We start from the raw sequence: 18,862 nt of genomic DNA, 5'->3' as shown, positions 1-18,862 counted from the left end.
GGTATAATGGGATCTAGACTGTGAGAATTATTTCAGGAAGCGAGCTGGGATTTCTTTGCGAGGGTGTGGCCATGGTTTATCGCGCGGCCAATCAGATCGCGGAACCCGAACGCGGAACTGCAAGTGTGTTGGTAAAAGACTACACGCGGAGGGCGTACATGCACGCAACTTGCAAACAACAATATTAATTTTGGACCCGCAAAACATTTTAATCAATTATTTCTTGTGGGGGAAAAGCAATACTTTTATTCCGCACCTTTCTAAAAGCTACGTGGATGTATTATTTATTTTAAATGATTACTCTACATAACATTTTATCTATAGCACCTTTAACCCTCTAAATCCGAGTGACACGCCCACATTTAATGCAAAACATTAAATATCGTTGAGGCCTGCCACGATAACACATTTTGCTGGGTGATTAATTGCCCCCGAAAATATCGCGATAAGCGATATTATTGCGACCGGTTAGAGAATTTTTTTTGAGAAATTTATTTCCCAAAACTTTTATTTTGAAGCCCACCGCTCCGTCTTTTCCGGTGTTTTAGACTTTTATTTTGAAGCCCACCGACCGGACCGGAAGTATTGTTGTGATTATCCTAAGCAGAAACTATGAGCCGACAACTTGTCTCGTCCGGTTCTGTTTTTGAGCTAATGATAAAACAAATTGTTGGTGAACAACTAACTTTAGGTTAGTTTTAATGTTAGCTACTAACGTTAGATGCAGCTACTACAGGCAATCAACGATGAGGAGGAAGCGTCAAAGCAGTATATAATAGAATAGCTGTGGTGCGTAAGCACTGCAGCACGACTCGAAACTACCGGAGTGTTATAATAAATGAATTCATGTTTAACTTGTCCCCGTGTCCAGTCCTTTGACTAGCCCCACCCGTTCATTGTAAACAATGATGCATGTAATTGTATTAACGTTATTCTGTGTTGTACTTGTAGCTATGCTATACGTTGTATTTAGTTTGTTAGCTATTTAGCTAATGTTGTTAGCATGGAATGAGAATCAAAGCTCTATCTTTCATCTTTAGCAGTCCAGTTTCTCCGGGCAGTAGCGAGTAACTACTTGGGTCTAAAAATAGCTAACGTTACACTACAAATAATGCTACTTGGTTAAAAGGAGCAACACTATTGAGAAATGTAGTTAAGCTATGTGACATTGCCCCACGGAGCTCCCGTGCTGTACTCTAGTAACGTCAGCGGCCCGCCTCCCAACACGGACAACGACTATCAAGGGGCACTGGTTCCGCCTCATTAAAACAAACGCGCAAATAGCAATTAATCGCGCCCGTCAAAATCATTGCATTCATTTTAATTATCGCAGCAATTAATCGATTTATTGCTTATCGCGGCAGGCCTAGACTTGGAACCGATTGTGATAAAGACTATTTTTCTCTCCGCCAAAACTGTATCTCTCCGTCACTCACAGGCTTACTGGCAGTGCGCTGAAGTCATCAAAACATTCTAGATCAGTTGTTTTCTCTCATATATCTATGTCTGTCACTATAACCAATGGAAATGCTAGAAATGGTCATGTGGGTTGGGAGAACCAATGGAAAAGTCCTATCGTTTCTCTATACTCCTCAGTACGCTCCGATAATCCGATAATTTATTATGCAGCTTGAATGAAAAATCACCTGTTGATGATTCATGTGTGTAACTATACTATTTGGATAAGATGCAGATAGGGACATAGGGATAGGAGCCCACAACAGAGAAGGAGGAAAGCTATATGATGGAGGGGCCTTTTGTGTGTGTGTGTGCGTGTGCGTGTGCGTGTGCGTGTGTGTGTATGTGTGTGTGTGTGTGTGTGTGTGTGTGTGTGTGTGTGTGTGTGTGTGTGTGTGTGTGTGTGTGTGTGTGTGTGTGTGTGTGGAGAGGGGGGGGGGGGTTGCAGGGAGATATTGGTCCAAATATGAAGGCAACACCAAATTTCACACAGAGGTTCAAAACACCTAACTATAATTCCATGTACGAATAAATACAATGAATGAAAAATGAAATGAAAATGAACTAGAACTTTCCATGTTGAAAGAAACAATAATTCCCTGGTAAACTATGCATGTATTCAACAAAGAAATGGGCGTCAATGTCAAATATTGTATGCTCACACAAAGGTAATGTATGATGGTGACTTTACACAGCACCAGAAATAAAGGGTAGGTTCCTCTGAATCATAAAAGGTATAACACTTTGATATTGACTCAAAGAATAAGCTCAGAATTTGCCAGGTGAACCTTTGTCTATGTAGATTTTAGGGTTGACCCGAATGCTTTGAAACTTTAGTCGCTGCCATGGTAATCGATGTCAAAATCACTATTTGAAATGTTTTACCCCTCCAAAATGTGCCTACATCAGCATAAGAAATAGCGTCTAGAAATAATAATCCAACATTCATTTTGAGAATCAGTTCTTCTCAGCCAACAACAACATATTATGAACTTTCAGAAAACCTGTCAACCCCACAGCTCTCATTTACCCTCCGCTTAGATTATTAGATGATAATTCATTACTACTGATTATACAACGGCATGCAAATTTCTCTATTCTGATTGGCTGAAACAGTCATTTTACACGTGTTTATTCTTCACAATTCCATGCTGCTGGCCCAGGACCCGCCCACAACCGAATCACATCACATCACTCCGCCGGATCACAAGATGGCGGACAATAATCTTTAAAATGGATATGTTGATAGCGTCATATGGGTATTGATGGGTCATGAGTCATTTTAGAACAAAAGAAAAATCGCGGATTGATTGATTGATTATTTGCAATTTTATTTTAAATTTCTACTTCCTTCCCACTGACTGCAGCTTTCACTCTCACACTGTCCGACGCTGGCGTACCCACAAACACACACACACACACACACACACACACACACACACACACACACACACACACACACACACACACACACACACACACACACACACACACTCCTGTCTGCAACAGCGGGGGAGTCAGACTGAGAGAGAAGCAGCGCTGTTTTAAGTGAGCATGGTCTATTGAATTGATTGATTGGTTGATTGCTAATTTTATTACTGTACACCTGGTTTCCAACTGGTTAAGTTTAGGCTAAAAAAAATAAATAAAAAAATAGGGCGAAGAAAACCTTTTTTTTCTTATAGGGCAAAGAAAACCTTTTAATTTGTTTTACCTACTTTCTATAGAAGCATCTAAGAATGAAGTTCTATAGAAAGTAGGTCTGCATCCCCTTAACAATTGTGTGTATTGAGCCGTACTGTATTGTACCCATTCTGCATCTGGTAATACAATTTTCAATCAATCATTCCAATAACCACTAACTTCATGTAGACGACAGAGTACAGCAACTTGCAATGGGCCTGGTCTACAAGATACACTATACGACCGGGGTACCCATGTACATGTCAAAATACTTCCCAAAGGTCAGTGAATACCACAACCACTACACCAGAGGAAGCTCAACAAATCATGTAAAACCCAGATTCGGCTCAAACAAGGGACTAAACACGTTTCGCAATTATGCCACAACAATGTGGAACGCCCTACCCAAAGCTGTAAAGGAATGTGAATCACTACCCACATTCAAAACCGCTCTTAACCCCCACCACCTCCTAATAGACAGTCTCCTCCCCACTGCATGTATATATTCCCTCATTCCCTCCCCGCCGTATGTATATTTCTCTCCCACCCACCCACCCCCTCCTAATGTACAGTCCCCTCCCCATCATATATACTCTGTCAGGATCTAGGGGTAACAGTACTGTATATTTGAATACCGTTTATGTCACAAATGTATCAGTACTAAATACCTATATGTCCCTATGCCATAAATGTCATGTATGTTGTGTATGTCATAAATGTCTATATGAATTGAAAATGGGGGACCCTGATGGAAACAAGACAAACGTCTTTCTCAGGTCTGCATCCCCTTAACAATTGTATGTATTGAGCCGTACTGTATTGTACCCATTCTGCAATCTGTTAAATAAAGTTTTCATTCATTCATTCATTCATTCATTCATTCATTCATTCATTCATTCATTCATTCATTCATTCATTCATTCATTCATTCATTCATGCATTCATGCATTCATTCATAATTAAAAACTAAAGAAAAGTTGGATGTGTTAGTTGGTTGGATGTCTTAGTTGAAAGGCAGTTGGATGTGTTAGTTGGTTCGATGTCTTAGTTGAAAGGCAGTTGGATGTGTTAGTTGGTTGGATGCCTTAGTTGAAAGGCAGTTGGATGTGTTAGTTCCAATAACACACAGTTGGATGTGTTAGTTGGTTGGATTCACTTCAAGCTGCTTCCAATAACACACAGTTGGTTGTGTTAGTTGGTTGGATGCACTTCCGAGCTGCTTCCACATGGAGGCAACTTGTCTTTTTTTGTAGTTGTGGGAACAACTTTTTCTGGCGGATGGTTTTTTCAATAAATCTTCGATTAATGTGTGTTTATTGTATAGCAATAAGGTTGGATGAATGTGGCAGTTGTATAAAAGCATTACACCACTTGCAGTCGTGATTTGTGAACAATAAACCACCCCTAGGCATGGTTTATTGTTCACAAACCACTCCTGCGCGTGATGTAATGCTTAATTACTGAATATTCAAAGCCCTCAAAAAAAAAGGTAATCGGGACAGTTCTACCATCCACACAGAACGGTTTAGTTTTAACCATCTACTATCTTGCCGTGGACGCAATCTATAGTAAAAGGTCTCCACAGCATACAGGCATGCGTTCAGGGTTAATGACTCACATGTAAATCAAATCAAATCAAATTTGTTTGTAGAGCCCGAGATCACATGGAATTACCTCCATGGGCTGTACAAGTCAAGAAGAAACAATAGATCAAGAACAAAAACCACCATAAAATCCAAATATGCGACACTCCCAGAAATCTCCCGACTCACTAAAAACCTAGCAATAGGGGGGAAAAGCACCACAGGCGACGTGGAGGAGAGAAACCTCAGATGGGCTGTTCAAAGGGGATCGCCCAACAGGATGTCAGTGATAATAGTGTTGCTATGGATTATAGATGGATGGCGAATAGAACAGGCAAATAATTGGTATGTATGTATATATAGAAACACATATATATACTACATACATGGTAGCAATAGTATCTAAGGTACCTGGTACATACGATTTCTTTTATATTTTTTATTAAAATAAATAGAGCTAAGAACAACAACAACAAAAAAGCATAGGAAAACTAGTGCTGGTATGAAAATAAGATAACGGCTAAAAGTCAAGGCTCGGAGCTCAAAGTATCAAATACAAATATACAGTAGGTAACTTGATCTATAGGTCAAGATATCGAGTGATTAATTAGTAGGATGGTGATGTCACTGTTAAGCGTATGCCTCCCCTCAATAATGACATCTAAAACATCAGGTTTAATTATCTAATGATGATCCTAACACTGATGGGTAGACCTAAGCCATCGGGCCCCTTCATTCATTGGGATGTGTATAGATTCTATCAGATTCTATTCGAATCAAGTTTGTTGTCATTGCACAGGGTAGGTAGGTACAGAGTACACCAGAAAGAAGTGTGCATCTATGTAATGTAAAATGCATTTGTAATAATAATAATATATTAATAGTATAAACAGTCACTATTAACACGATAGGCAGTAGTATAAAATTATAAATATGAATACACTATGGGTAATATAACCAATCTAGCCAGTGGTTAATATAGTATGAGAGGATGTGAAATATATAGAATATGGAAGATAAGAAAAGCTAGAGTATAAACAGTATGAAGAGTACTGTACAGTATGAACAGTGATTATACACTATTGCCAGTGAGAACGCTATAGACTATAGACAGTGGTAATACATTGTTATAAATAGCCAGTGTTATAAATAGAATGAGTGAATAAGACTAACTATGCATGCAATAGGTTGGATATAAGTAGTTTATTGAATGTAGGTATGCATACAATATATGACAGATGTAGGCAGTAGATAAATATGGATATGAGTATTGATGTGGAATAATTTGAACAGATGTTATTCACGGAGGTTTTTTAGAGTTTACTGCATAACGATATGTTGCAACATGGTGAGACCTAGATTACATTTACATTTACATTTAGTCATTTAGCTGACGCTTTTATCCAAAGCGACTTACAAGTTCTGTACGACAAGACAGCAAGAAGGGTACAACTCTATCAGCTGAGTAACAATGTTCATCAAGTGTTGCGTGTTACAGTGTAGGTTAGTTTATTAGGACAAGTGCATGACAGTAAGGTTAGTCAGGGTTAGATTTTTTTTTTAATCATTTCAGATAATGGTTGAAGAAGTGAGTCTTTAGTCGACGGCGAAAGATTGGACGGGATTCGGCTGTCCTAACTGGGATGGGTAGTTCATTCCACCATTGTGGGGCAAGGACTGAGAATAGGCGGCTTCTCTTTGATGACCCTCCGGGAGCTTGGATAGGAGTAGGTCTGAGGCGGCCAGAAGATGCAGAGCGTAGGGGTCTTGAGGGTGTGTAGTTAGAGACCATTGACCGGAGGTAGGCGGGAGCGGTTCCCTTTGCTGCACGGTATGCTAGGTCGAGGGCCTTGAAGCGGATACGTGCAGCAATGGGGAGCCAGTGCAGGTCCCTAAGAAGTGGGGTGACATGGGCCGACTTCGGTAGGTTTGATATCAGTCGGGCCGCTGCGTTTTGAATGAGTTGAAGAGGCTTGGTGGCAGTGGCCGGGAGGCCAGCTAGCAGTGCGTTGCAGTAGTCGAGGCGGGAGATGACTGTTGATTGGACGAGGAGTTGGGTGGCTTCTTTTGTCAGGAAGGGGCGTATCCTTCTGACGTTGCTCAGGAGGAATCTGCAGGTTCTGGTTGTCGCTGCGATGTGAGCAGAGAAGTTCAACTGGTCGTCGAGGACAACACCAAGGTTCTTGGCGGTCGGGGACGCGGTCACAGCTGCATTCTCGACTGTGATGGAGAGGTCGGTCATGGGGGGAGGATTTGGCCGGCAGGTGGAGCAATTCTGTTTTGCTTAGGTTCAGTTTGAGGTGGTTGGTCGTCATCCAGGCGGAGATGTCGGACAGACAGGCCGAGATCCGCTCAGAGACGTGGATATCTGAGGGAGGGAAGGAGAGGAAGAGTTGAGTATCATCGGCATAACAATGATATGAGAAGCCATGAGACGTGATAATGTTACCCAGTGATTTAGTGTAGAGGGAGAAGAGAAGGGGTCCTAGGACCGAGCCCTGGGGGACACCCGTCCGGAGGGGGCGGGTGGCCGACAGAGTCCCTCTCCATGACACTTGGTAGGAGCGGTCGTTGAGGTATGATGTCAGCCATGTCAGCGCAGATCCAGCCACTCCCATTCCTGCGAGGGCCGCGAGGAGGATCTGATGGTTGACTGTGTCGAAGGCTGCAGATAGATCTAGGAGAATCAGGACAGAGGAGAGGCCTTTCGCTTTTGCTAAGTGAAGTGCCTCTGTGACCACAATGAGGGCCGTTTCTGTGGAGTGGCCAGTCCGGAAGCCAGACTGATTGGGGTCTAGGAGGTCATTCTGTAAGAGATAAGCAGTAAGTTGGTTGGATACAGCACGTTCAAGTGTTTTAGAAAGAAAGGAGAGAAGAGAGACAGGACGATAGTTGGCTATGACGGTGGGGTTCAGGGTTGGTTTTTTTATGAGGGGCGTGACTCTGGCTTGTTTTAGGGAGGTGGGGACCACCCCTGAGTTGAGTGAGGAGTTGATGGTTGCAGTTAGGAATGGGAGGATGTCCGGTGCTATGGTCTGGAGGAGTGGGGAGGGTAGCTGGTCCAGCTGGCATGTAGTCGGACGGTTCGACGTTACCAGTGTCAGGGTCTCGGCTTCTGTAATGGGAGAGAAAGATGACAGAGTGAAGGATGAGGTTCTCGATTCAGCGTTTGGAATGGGTGGGGGTTGGGAGAAGGAGCTGCGGATGTTCTCCACTTTTTCCTCAAAGAAGATCGCAAAGTCTTCGGCAGAAAAAGATGAGGGAGGAGGGGGTGGGGGGGGGAGTGAGGAGGGAGGACATGGTAGCATGCAGTTTGCGAAGATTCTTGGCAGAGGCCTCGATCCTATGGTGAAAGAAAGAAGCTTTGGCATTAGTAATAGTTTTGGAGAATGTTAACAAGAGGTTGTGATATGTGTCGATGTCAGCAGTGAGGCGTGATTTTCTATACTTCCTCTCAGCCGCTCTCAGGACCTGTCTTTGTTCTCTCACTGCATCCGTCAGCCATGGACTGGGTGGGGAACGGCGGGCAGGTTTCTCAACGAGGGGACAGAGCTTGTCAAAGGAGGTTGCAAGGGCTGAGAGGAGGGTGGAGGTTGCCATCTCTGTGGGGAGAGCAGAGAAGGTGTCACTCAAAGGTAGAGCGGATATTATGTCAGAGGAGAGGGTGGAGGGGGATAGGGAGGCCAGGTTACGTCTGAGTGAGACGGTTTGAGTTGGGGTGAAGACCTTTCGGTTAAGCATGAGAGTTAGTGAGAAGGATATGAAGGAATGGTCAGATACATGTAGGGGAGTTACCGTGGTGTTAATGATGCTGGAGTTACGGGAAAATATGAGATCCAAGGAGTTGCCTGCTTTGTGGGTGGGAGGCATGGCAGTGGGAGTCAGGTCAAATTGTTGTAGGAGGGAGACCACTGGGACCGACTGAGATGAGTCAGGCAGGTTGAAGTCGCCCAATAGAAGGAGCGGGGTACCATCTTCCGGTAAGGAGCTTAGAAGCATGTCCAGCTCATCAATGAAGTGATCGAGGGGACCTGGAGGGCGATAGAGTGTAACAATGGTGAGATTGAAAGGATTAGAGACGGATATTGCATGATATTCGAGGGAGGAGAGTGACAGTTCTGGGAGTTGTGTTAGGTTTGTAGCCCATGAAGGAGATGTCATGAGGCCAGTGCCTCCACCCCGTCTGGAGGGTCGACGTGTGTGAGTGAAGTTATAGTTTGTAGATAATGCTGCAGGTGTTGATGAGTTATTGGGAGTTATCCAGGTCTCAGTTAGAGCCAGGAGCTGCAGATTTAGACTATGGGCATAGGCAGTAATGAAGTCAGCTTTCTTGACTGCTGATTGACAATTCCATAAGCCTCCCCGTACTGTGACAGGTGTATTAGTGGCTGTAGGAGGGTAGGAGAGATTTGCCGGGTTGCTAGCAAACTGGCGTGGATGGGTAGAGTCAGTTCTGGAGGAGCAGATTGTGGATATAGGTATGAGGCACATTGTGGTGTCAAGAGTGGCAGGGAGAAGGTTGTAGGGAGGAAGCGAGATAGTAGGGAAATAGCAGAGTGGGAGGGAAATATAGGATTATGGTGTGCTTAGCACTGGGTGGATCGGTGGATCCCTCGGCGGAAAACTCCTCCAGGAAAACTCCTCTTTGTCCCTCTTCGTTTCTCGACGCTTCGCTGACGCTAGGCCAGCAAGTCCTTAAATCACTATCACTAATTACTGATGAGTGACACCTGCAGCAAAAGGCCACACCTCCAGTTTCTGTCAGCTGGGTGAAACTAATTACAAACTATTTCCACAACACAATTTAGTCACACACTTCAAAATGATGTACACAGTATTATTCAGTTAAAAGATCCTACCCTCTCTGCTGCTGTCATCAGAATGATTCCAACAGAGAAAAAGCTGGTCTTTAAGCAAAAGAAAACTGTCACAAGTGCCCACTTAACTTACAAAAGCCACATGCACAAAGGCCACACCTCCAGTTTCTGTCAGCTGGGTGAAACTAATTACAAACTATTTCCACAACACAATTTAGTCACACACTTCAAAATGATGTACACAGTATTATTCAGTTAAAAGATCCTACCCTCTCTGCTGCTGTCATCAGAATGATTCCAACAGAATCAGCAGTGGCCCTATAGCCTAGATCTCTGAAGAATGCAAAACTAACAAAGTATTTATACAGGAGAGTAGAGAAAACAAATGTAGGATTGACGTACATAATATCAATTATAGATATGATGTACAGAGATATGTGTATAATGACGTATACTTATGAGAAGGCTGAGTATGTGCATATAAATGGACTGCATTTATATGGAGCGCTTTTATCCAAAGCGCTTTACAACACATGCCTCACATTCACACATTCACTCACACATTCACACACATGTGTACAAGTTGAAGGTTATGTGTAGAGGGAGAGGGGTCAGTGTATTTGTGCATGTTGTTAGATGTGTGTTAGAAAGAGAGAGAAAGAGCCTGTTCCTGAGCCTGCTGGTCCTGGTACTGAGATTTCTGTAACGCTGCCCGAGTGTCCTTGACGTCACTGCGTGTCTTCCTCAGACACTGTTTGTGCTGGACAGTCTCAATTGCAGGTAGTGATGCACTGGTGATGTGTTGGGCGGGAGCGAGGGAACGGGAGAGTGGGAGGATTTAATGCCAGTGGATAGAGCGAGGGAACGGGAGAGTGTGAGGATTTAATGCCAGTGGATAGAGCGAGGGAACGGGAGAGCGGGAGGATTTAATGCCAGTGGATAGAGCGAGGGAACGGGAGAGTGGGAGGATTTAATGCCAGTGGATAGAGCGAGGGAACGGGAGGATTTAATGCCAGTGGATAGAGCGAGGGAACGGGAGAGTGGGAGGATTTAATGCCAGTGGATAGAGCGAGGGAACGGGAGGATTTAATGCCAGTGGATAGAGCGAGGGAACGGGAGAGTGGGAGGATTTAATGCCAGTGGATAGAGCGAGGGAACGGGAGAGCGGGAGGATTTGCTTGGTGTTGGTATTTCACGTCACAATGCGGAGAAAGTAAACGCCCTATTTGGATTTCTGTTTATCGAGTGCCTGAAATAGACCCAGACTAGATGTTGACACTTTTACACACCGCTTTGTTAATCGAATTCATTGGAAGATTTATCAGTGCAGTTCTAACGAGACTAAACGATTAGGGACAATTTGTGTCAATGAGATCAACAGAAGAGATTAGGCGACCTCAGAAACAAAGTAACTAATTCATTTCAGAATTCCAAACATATTATTTAGTGAACACAAGCTCTCCCAAATCCCAAAACCTACAGTGCTAAAACTCTTAATTTGTGATGTCATCACCAGGTATAAAGTCTGGAGCTGCTCCAGAATTGGGAAAGATGGTCAAGGTGACACTGAGAGCACCCTGTTCTGAATATAAAGGTACATTTTCTGCTTCTCAATGAGAACACTGCCATAGAATACAGTTAGTTAGGGTATACAAAAAAACATTCCACAGTATTTTTTACAGTCTTGTTTATACACAAGTTTGAGTCTTATTTGTGGCTCCTGGCTTTGGGAGGGAGTAGCTCATGCTCACACATATCCTTTTAACACATTGAGTGCCACGCCCCTTCGGGGAAGTGCATCTGGCCTTGCCGTCCATTAACCCCATGTAAGCGCTCACCTTGTGTGTAGAGCTAAACTAGGGCTGGGCGATATGGCCAAAAACTTTATTGCGATCAAATTATAAAATTATTTTCATATAACTCGATATCGATAATTATTGTCGATATAATTTCTGTCAAGTTTAATTAACTTCTTATGCCCGGCACCGATGGACGGGCTATTAATAGACTTGTTTTGCTGCTGCGAATGTCTCGAGTTGATGTCGTCATCAGTCCGCGTTCTTCTACGCACCAGTGCATAGATTATTATATTCCACCAGGGGCCAACCTACCGCCACTGGATCATTATGCATTATAAGAATGGAACAAACAGTTAGCCAGAGCAAGCGGCTAACTTTGCGACCACGTTTCATGTTTATTTCGAGGAAATAATTTATCGCGATAGTTATCGTTATCGTTTTATCGCCCAGCCCTAAGCTAAACCTATATTTTATATTATAGCTATGGATCTAATAACACTGTCGATTGTCAGTGAGTTGCTTCCTGTCAACATGCAAAAAACAGATAATTTTTTCATCCGTACATTTCCATTTTATACCGTTTTGAATATGAATATAGTTTGGGTGATTTTTAGTAATCCCAGGAAAAAGACGCGGAAATTGCGTTTTAGTGGAATCCAGTTATCACGTTGTAATTCTCCCCCCCCCCCCCCCCCCCCCGCCACCAACGGTAAACAGCACAACACATTCCACACACACAAAAATAAGAGTGCAGTAAGCAAATTTGGCTTGGCAAGATTTCTTGAAATAAATAAATAAAAATATCTATGGTTCTCTCTCTCCTGATTGGATAAAGTGGGAACTGATACCAGAACATTTAGTTTCTATTTACTGCAGAGCAGTGGAGGCTGCTGACCAAATTTTTAGGTGAAGCACAAATTATTATATTATATATTAAATTATATTTTTTAAACATCCCCAACGCTGCAACACCCCCATTTCTCCCAGGTGTCAGGCTCTTCATTCGCTTCCATTCATTTTGGGGACCATGTTTAAATATCATCCTTCTGAAGTATAAACAAACTATACTGCTGTGACGATTTCAATAAAACAGACCTTTCTGAGTCAATGGTATGCAGTGGCGTTGCGCAATATGTCGGGGCCCCCCCGCAGGGCAGACCACTCCCATAAATCAAACCAAGCAGACCATGGCTCGGCGGCCCGATCAAACCAAGCAGACCATGGCTCGGCGGCCCGATCAAACCAAGCAGACCATGGCTCGATGGCCCGATCAAACCAAGCAGACCATGGCTCGGCGGCCCGATCAAACCAAGCAGACCATGTACAGTATACAGTGGCTAATATACTATCAATACTACTATTGAATATACATACACTATTCATTTCATTTACACTATACATTTCATCAAACCAGCATGTCATGTCTCCTTTAATTGTGGGTGAAAAGAGGGAGAACTACAATGACCACAATGCCTGGCAATGTTTACTTCCTCCTCCACAGAGGCACTAGATCTGAGATCAGCCGTGCATCGGCAACGTACGCTAGCCTAGCCACAAGCTAGCGGCAAACATTCATTCATTTAGACAGCACCACTAACACAGTGCACATGCAAATATTATCTGCAGGCTGCATTAGCAGCCAGCAGCCAACGTGATACATTACATTGTGTTTATATGTGACATAGCCAAGTTAACAACGTTGCAATCCCTTAATTAAGTCTCTAAACAATTCGGCTAGCCAACGTTAGCCATTAGCAAAGAACGCTAGCCTAGCCACAAGCTAGCGGCAACATTCATTCATTTACACTAACACAGTGCACATGCAAATATTATCCGCAGGCTGCATTAGCAGCCAGCAGCCAACGTGATACATTACATTGTGTTTATGTGTGACATAGCCAAGTTAGCTAACGTTAGCATCCAGGCTAATCAGGCTTTCGTTTTACAAACACTACAACTTACTTTTTTCTGATCCAGGTGCATAAGTCCACTTCTTCATGTTGCTCAGTTGCTGGTTTATACTTCGGTCCTAATGTTGGCGCAAAGTTTAATTTAGCCTACTGTGTGTTGTTACAGCTGTACTGTAAACTACTAGCTACAAGTTAGCTTGCCTTCACTGTCCAAGATGGCACGGTCACGTCAACTACAACTACACTAGTCTTCAACTGAGATAAAAAAAAAATATATATATCATCCAGTGCACAACAATAAGTGAACAAGTGAATAAAGATCTTAAAATATGAATGAGTATATTAGGCAAATTAATGTTCTTCTTCAGGCAAAATGCACACATGAGATGATGGAACACAACTTTGACTAGAACACTGACGCCAGTCCAGCAGCTGCAGTTCTGCATGTATTTTACCAGGCAGACTCTGATTGGATTTCAAAGGCTGCCAATCATTCATCCTCCGTGTATTATTGGATTGTCAAGGCTGTCAATCATTCAATCCTCCATTCAATGGCAAGAGTTTAACTGCACAGTCCGTGCTTAGATGAAGTTAATAGCCTATTTTGATTGGCTATTATTTATTATTTATTTGAAATGGGTCAACCTGTGCAGATATTCTGCACGAATATTACTGCAGTCATTACTGCAGTTCAGGCCTGCTCAGAGCTGTCAATTTTGGCCATTTTTGAAGAAAAAAAATTCACTGGCATTTTTTTACAGAGGAAAACTTTTCTAATAAAAATTTAAAAAAAAATAAACAAAATAAAAATTATAAAAAAAATAATATATATATGTAAATTAATAATAATTATGAATTATGAGTGAATTTGTGTTTCACGTGTTGTCATAGAGAAACCTCCACTGCTGCAGAGTGGAGGGACTGGGAGACCCATATCACTGATGATAGTGATTTCGCATCCAATGATTACCTTTCTGTCTAGCTGGACATGTTTTTGTGTTTCTTTGCCACACAGGTTTTGTTTGGGGTACTTGCACATGTACAACAGCATTGAAATAGACTGCAGACAACAGAAACAAAGAGATTATTAACCACATTACAACCTGTGTGTGATCTGATTTCCTAACGTGCTGCCAGGCCTCAGTGGATTAGCGATGCGGTGCCCAGAGTGATGAGTGGGCCTGTTTGAGTGAAGGAGCTCGTCGTGGCCACAACTCGGATTTGCATAGATTCTTGAGTGAATGAGACGCAAACTCTTGAGCTGTTAGCTCAAGTGCATTGAGTCACCCTCCTGACTGACTGATTCTGGTGTTACGAGGCACTCGACGACACAAAGTGCTTTGACGTCTGACAACGTTTTGTCACGCCAACAAAGTGTGCTCGTTGAAACACCCTTGAGGGATTCAGATTCTCTCTCTATGAAGGCGGAGAGACACTCGTTCTGAAGTGTCCACACACTGGGTGGTGTTTCTGACTGTAATCCACAACGCTAATCCCCACTCCATTGGCCTAAACCTCAGAGGTGAGAGATGATTAACGATAGTTGATTCCAGGGGTGTAAGGATAGGCACATTTAATTTTTTGACATCATGACTTGATTAGATTTTCACACACAGGCCTGCTGCTAACACATAGCTGCCTGCTAGCTACCTAGCAATGCATGGCTTTGGAGGCATCCTGATGCGTTCTGATTGGGAAGGGCGTCGTCGAAGTTCTGCCCACAATCAATGGCCGCCTATTTCTCCTTTAAAGACACTTTTTTCAGGGTTATTTCACTCCATTAAAGATTGGAGGAGGAGCTTTTTGGTCTTATTTGGTCTAATATTCATTATTTCACAAGAAGAAATAGCATCCATAACAAAGGTTATAAAGATGTATTTGTCTTTTCCCGACCGCTCATCTGCACCACTGGTCTAGATGCCACACTGCGGGAAAAAACAGAGACCCAGGGAAGAGAATGAGAGGAGTAGCATTGACAATGCAGTTTGAAGTGTCGACTCTATTGAACGTAATGTTACACCCCCTAGTTGATTCCGCTCGCGCTTGTGCCTGTCAGGGCACGCCGCTTACTGGAAGTGCAACACGCTCGCTATCAATGCTGAGGAGTGTCTTTGAGTGACAGGCTGACAGCGTAGGAGGAGTGCAGGTTCTCCGGGAAATGTAGCAAGGCCGACCAATCGCCTGCGGACCTCATCACGCCTGTTTCCATACACCTCATGGTCACGTAATGAAGTCACGGCCTTCACATCATTTCCAAAAGTAATCCCGATAGCAAGCTAACATAGCGTCGCTGTCGGATGAATACCTCTTATCTCCATTTTCATATATATATTTTTTTTGACTGGGAATGAATGTTTACATGGTTCTCTGTCATGTGAGCCAGTTCCATGACCCTAGGAGTAGGACCTATGAAACACATTGAAAACCCAATGTATGACTTTAAGAATACATGGATGTTCATCTGAAAATTAGGCAGTTTTTCTGAATTCCAGCGACGATAGGACCAACGTTGGATCAATGTTGAAGCTTTGCTGAAATGTAGTTGTCGACATTGACTTAGTGGCTGATTCAACGTTGATTCAAAATTGAACTTTCAACCTCGAATAAAAATTACGATCTTTCATTTGTCTTTTCAAAATCAATGCCACTTTGCCCTTCTGGGAAACACATCAAGATAATTCTAACAATAAATACAATGTGTGAATTATAGGAATGACAAATTAGAGGAAATGTTTTAGGACATTTGGGGATTTTGATTATGTCTTTAGGGTGAGGGAGGGAAAAGTAGAGGTTTTTAAAACACATTGCATCAGATTGAATAAGCTCATTGGGTGTGCCAGGCGAACTGTCTGCATGCTTTAGTGCACGTCACATGTAACACTGTTGCAGTCGGCACACAATGGGGTTCACGTTCGGTTCCAATTGCGCAAACCAGTTCCTCGGCTCGGTGGACTACTTCTCCTGATTTGAGTGCAGTCATGGTATGCCTGCCGACGCGTCTTCAGTTCCAACACGTCCTCACATACTGTATAATATTATCTAAGTAGGCCAATGTTTACCAAAGCCCTCCTCATAATATCCCCTACCCCCCTCCACACACACACACACACACACGCACACACACACACACACACACACGCACGCACGCACACACACACACACACACACACACACACACACACACACACACACGCACACACACACACAGACACGTACACAATTCTAGATCTCCTTTATAGGTTTCAAACCTCCCTCAGCCTTGTTGTGTATGAATATGAAAGGGGCTCTTATTTTGTAAACTAGGGCAGGGGGATATGCGATTGTTGTGTGTTGTCAGACAAGGCTGTGAGGAAGGTCCCATGGGTGTCTTAGGGGCGAAGTCGGGTACCAACTCTTTCTTTACCATCCAATCCTCTGTGTTTATTGGGAGATGGGGGTGTGCGGGGGGGGGGGGGGGGGGGGGCTACCGTGGCTGATCGGAGCCCTGCCACGCAGGGGGATGCTCACGCTGTGTGTATTGAGTAATCAACCTGGCGGCTTGTTTTGGACGAGCCTTCTGAGACACCCCGTTGAGCCGGACTTCAAACATTTGGGCTGGTGCCTAATGAGGGGAAGAAGGGCTCCCCGGACACAGGGCTCTCTGGGTGTCCTCTGTCTCTCTCCGCTCAAAAACAACAACCTGGGCTTTAACTCAGGGTGTAGTGTGTCATTGTAAACGGGTCAGAACCATAGCAGCCTAATGCATACAGCCACGTATTTACTTTATTAGTTATTAGCGGTCATCTCCCCTGCTTCCTGGATTATTTACACGTGTCTGCTTCACAGCTTGCCAGGGGAACAGCTTGAGCCCAAAGTGTATTTCCTGTCAGCTACTCATCTTGGCAAACACTGGAAATAAACCTTGGCCCATTTAGAATGTTGTCAAGCTTGTCAAGTTCTTTACTCTTCTGTGTTTAGCATAGCCGGTCCGCTCTGTGCAGGGATTATGATGATGATGATGACGATGATTACTATTAGAGCACTCAAGTGCCATATCACGCACATAATCAGGAATAAAAAAAGATCTGCACATCAGTACATGAAAGCATTTCTCCAGAGGGATCTCATTCTCAGCACAGGTGCTTCTAATGTCCAGATTCACTCACCACATGTATTTATTGCATTTGATCTTTATTTAACCAGGCATGTCGACAATGCCCCCCGGAGCAGGTAGGGGGTTCAGTGTCTTGCTCAAGGACACTTCAATAGGGATGTATCCTATATAACAGAACTCTTTGGGATGGACACGTTGGCTGTTGCAGGGGATCGAACCTGTGACATTTTCGGTCACAGAACACCATGCCATTGTTTCATATGGACATTCTTTGGGGGGGAATCAGTTTGTGGTGAGCCTGTCTGATACAGTCGCAGGCTACAGTGCTGTGTGATACAGTCACAGGCTACAGTGCTGTATGATACAGTGCTATGATACAGTCACAGGCTACAGTGCTGTGTGATATAGTCGCAGGCTACAGTGCTATGATATAGTCGCAGGCCACAGTGCTATGATACAGTCGCAGGCTACAGTGCTGTGTGATATAGTCGCAGGCTACAGTGCTATGATATAGTCGCAGGCCACAGTGCTATGATACAGTCGCAGGCTACAGTGCTGTGTGATACAGTCGCAGGCTACAGTGCTATGATACAGTCACAGGCTACAGTGCTATGATACAGTCACAGGCTACAGTGCTATGATACAGTCACAGGCTACAGTGCTATGATACAGTCACAGGCTACAGTGCTATGATACAGTCACAGGCTACAGTGCTGTGTGATACAGTCACAGGCTACAGTGCTGTGTGATACAGTCACAGGCTACAGTGCTATGATACAGTCACAGGCTACAGTGCTATGATACAGTCACAGGCTACAGTGCTATGATACAGTCACAGGCTACAGTGCAAACGCTGCCTGCAATTCAGTTTATGATCTCCAGCTTGAGTTCTAACGAGGGAGGCACCAATATGAACATTCTGATAACCGACATTTCTGTTATGGCCGATAACCGATATTACTGATGTCGATATGATCTGTATAAATACATTTCAAAATTTCAAAATGTCTAGGGATAATAAAATTGTTTACATACATACATACATACATACATACATACATGCAGACAACACACACACACACACACACACACACACACACACACACACACACACACACACACACACACACACACACACACACACACACACACACACACACACACAACCGCAGCTAGACAGAGAAATTATCTTCCATTTTTCACATCGGCCCAATTTTGCTCATTGGATCGATGCAATCAATAAAGAAAATCACTATCACCAGCTGATATATGTTTGCCGATATGTATCTGCCCAGTTTTGGTCATCAGACCGATACCTATGTATGAAAAAGTCACTGTCATGGGCAGATACCGATATGGTCACAGATATATCATGCGTCCCTAGTTCCAAGCTTCCAAAGATCAGCAGGTGAAGCACCATCCTGCATATTAAGCATCGTGGGACATGACGTGTTATTGTGAGAGTGGCATGTTATATAACGATTATCTGGCGAAGAGGACAAAGGGACGAGTAGTCACG

At 43.5% G+C, this 18,862-nt stretch overlaps 1 protein-coding gene across 3 annotated transcripts in view; it reads left to right on the top strand.

The window, feature by feature from the left end:
• Positions 1–18,862, top strand: part of LOC311227444 (retinoic acid receptor beta-like) — a gene marked incomplete at its 5' end in the record, with an annotated part of 381,325 nt that overhangs the window by 292,618 nt on the left and 69,845 nt on the right. Inside the window, one exon of one of the 3 annotated variants that reach the window (XM_084313089.1) lies at positions 11,058–11,135. The exons of the other annotated variants lie outside the window; for them this stretch is intronic. Within the exon in view, the coding sequence (XP_084169215.1) occupies positions 11,058–11,135 (78 nt within the window). The remainder of the gene's footprint in view (positions 1–11,057; positions 11,136–18,862) is intronic. 3 annotated transcript variants of the gene reach the window in all.

The sequence above is a fragment of the Notolepis coatsorum genome (genome assembly GCF_963971535.1).
Source record: "Notolepis coatsorum genome assembly, chromosome: 4".
NCBI classification, from domain to species: domain Eukaryota; kingdom Metazoa; phylum Chordata; class Actinopteri; order Aulopiformes; family Paralepididae; genus Notolepis; species Notolepis coatsorum.
This window is presented reverse-complemented; position numbering and strand designations above follow the sequence as displayed.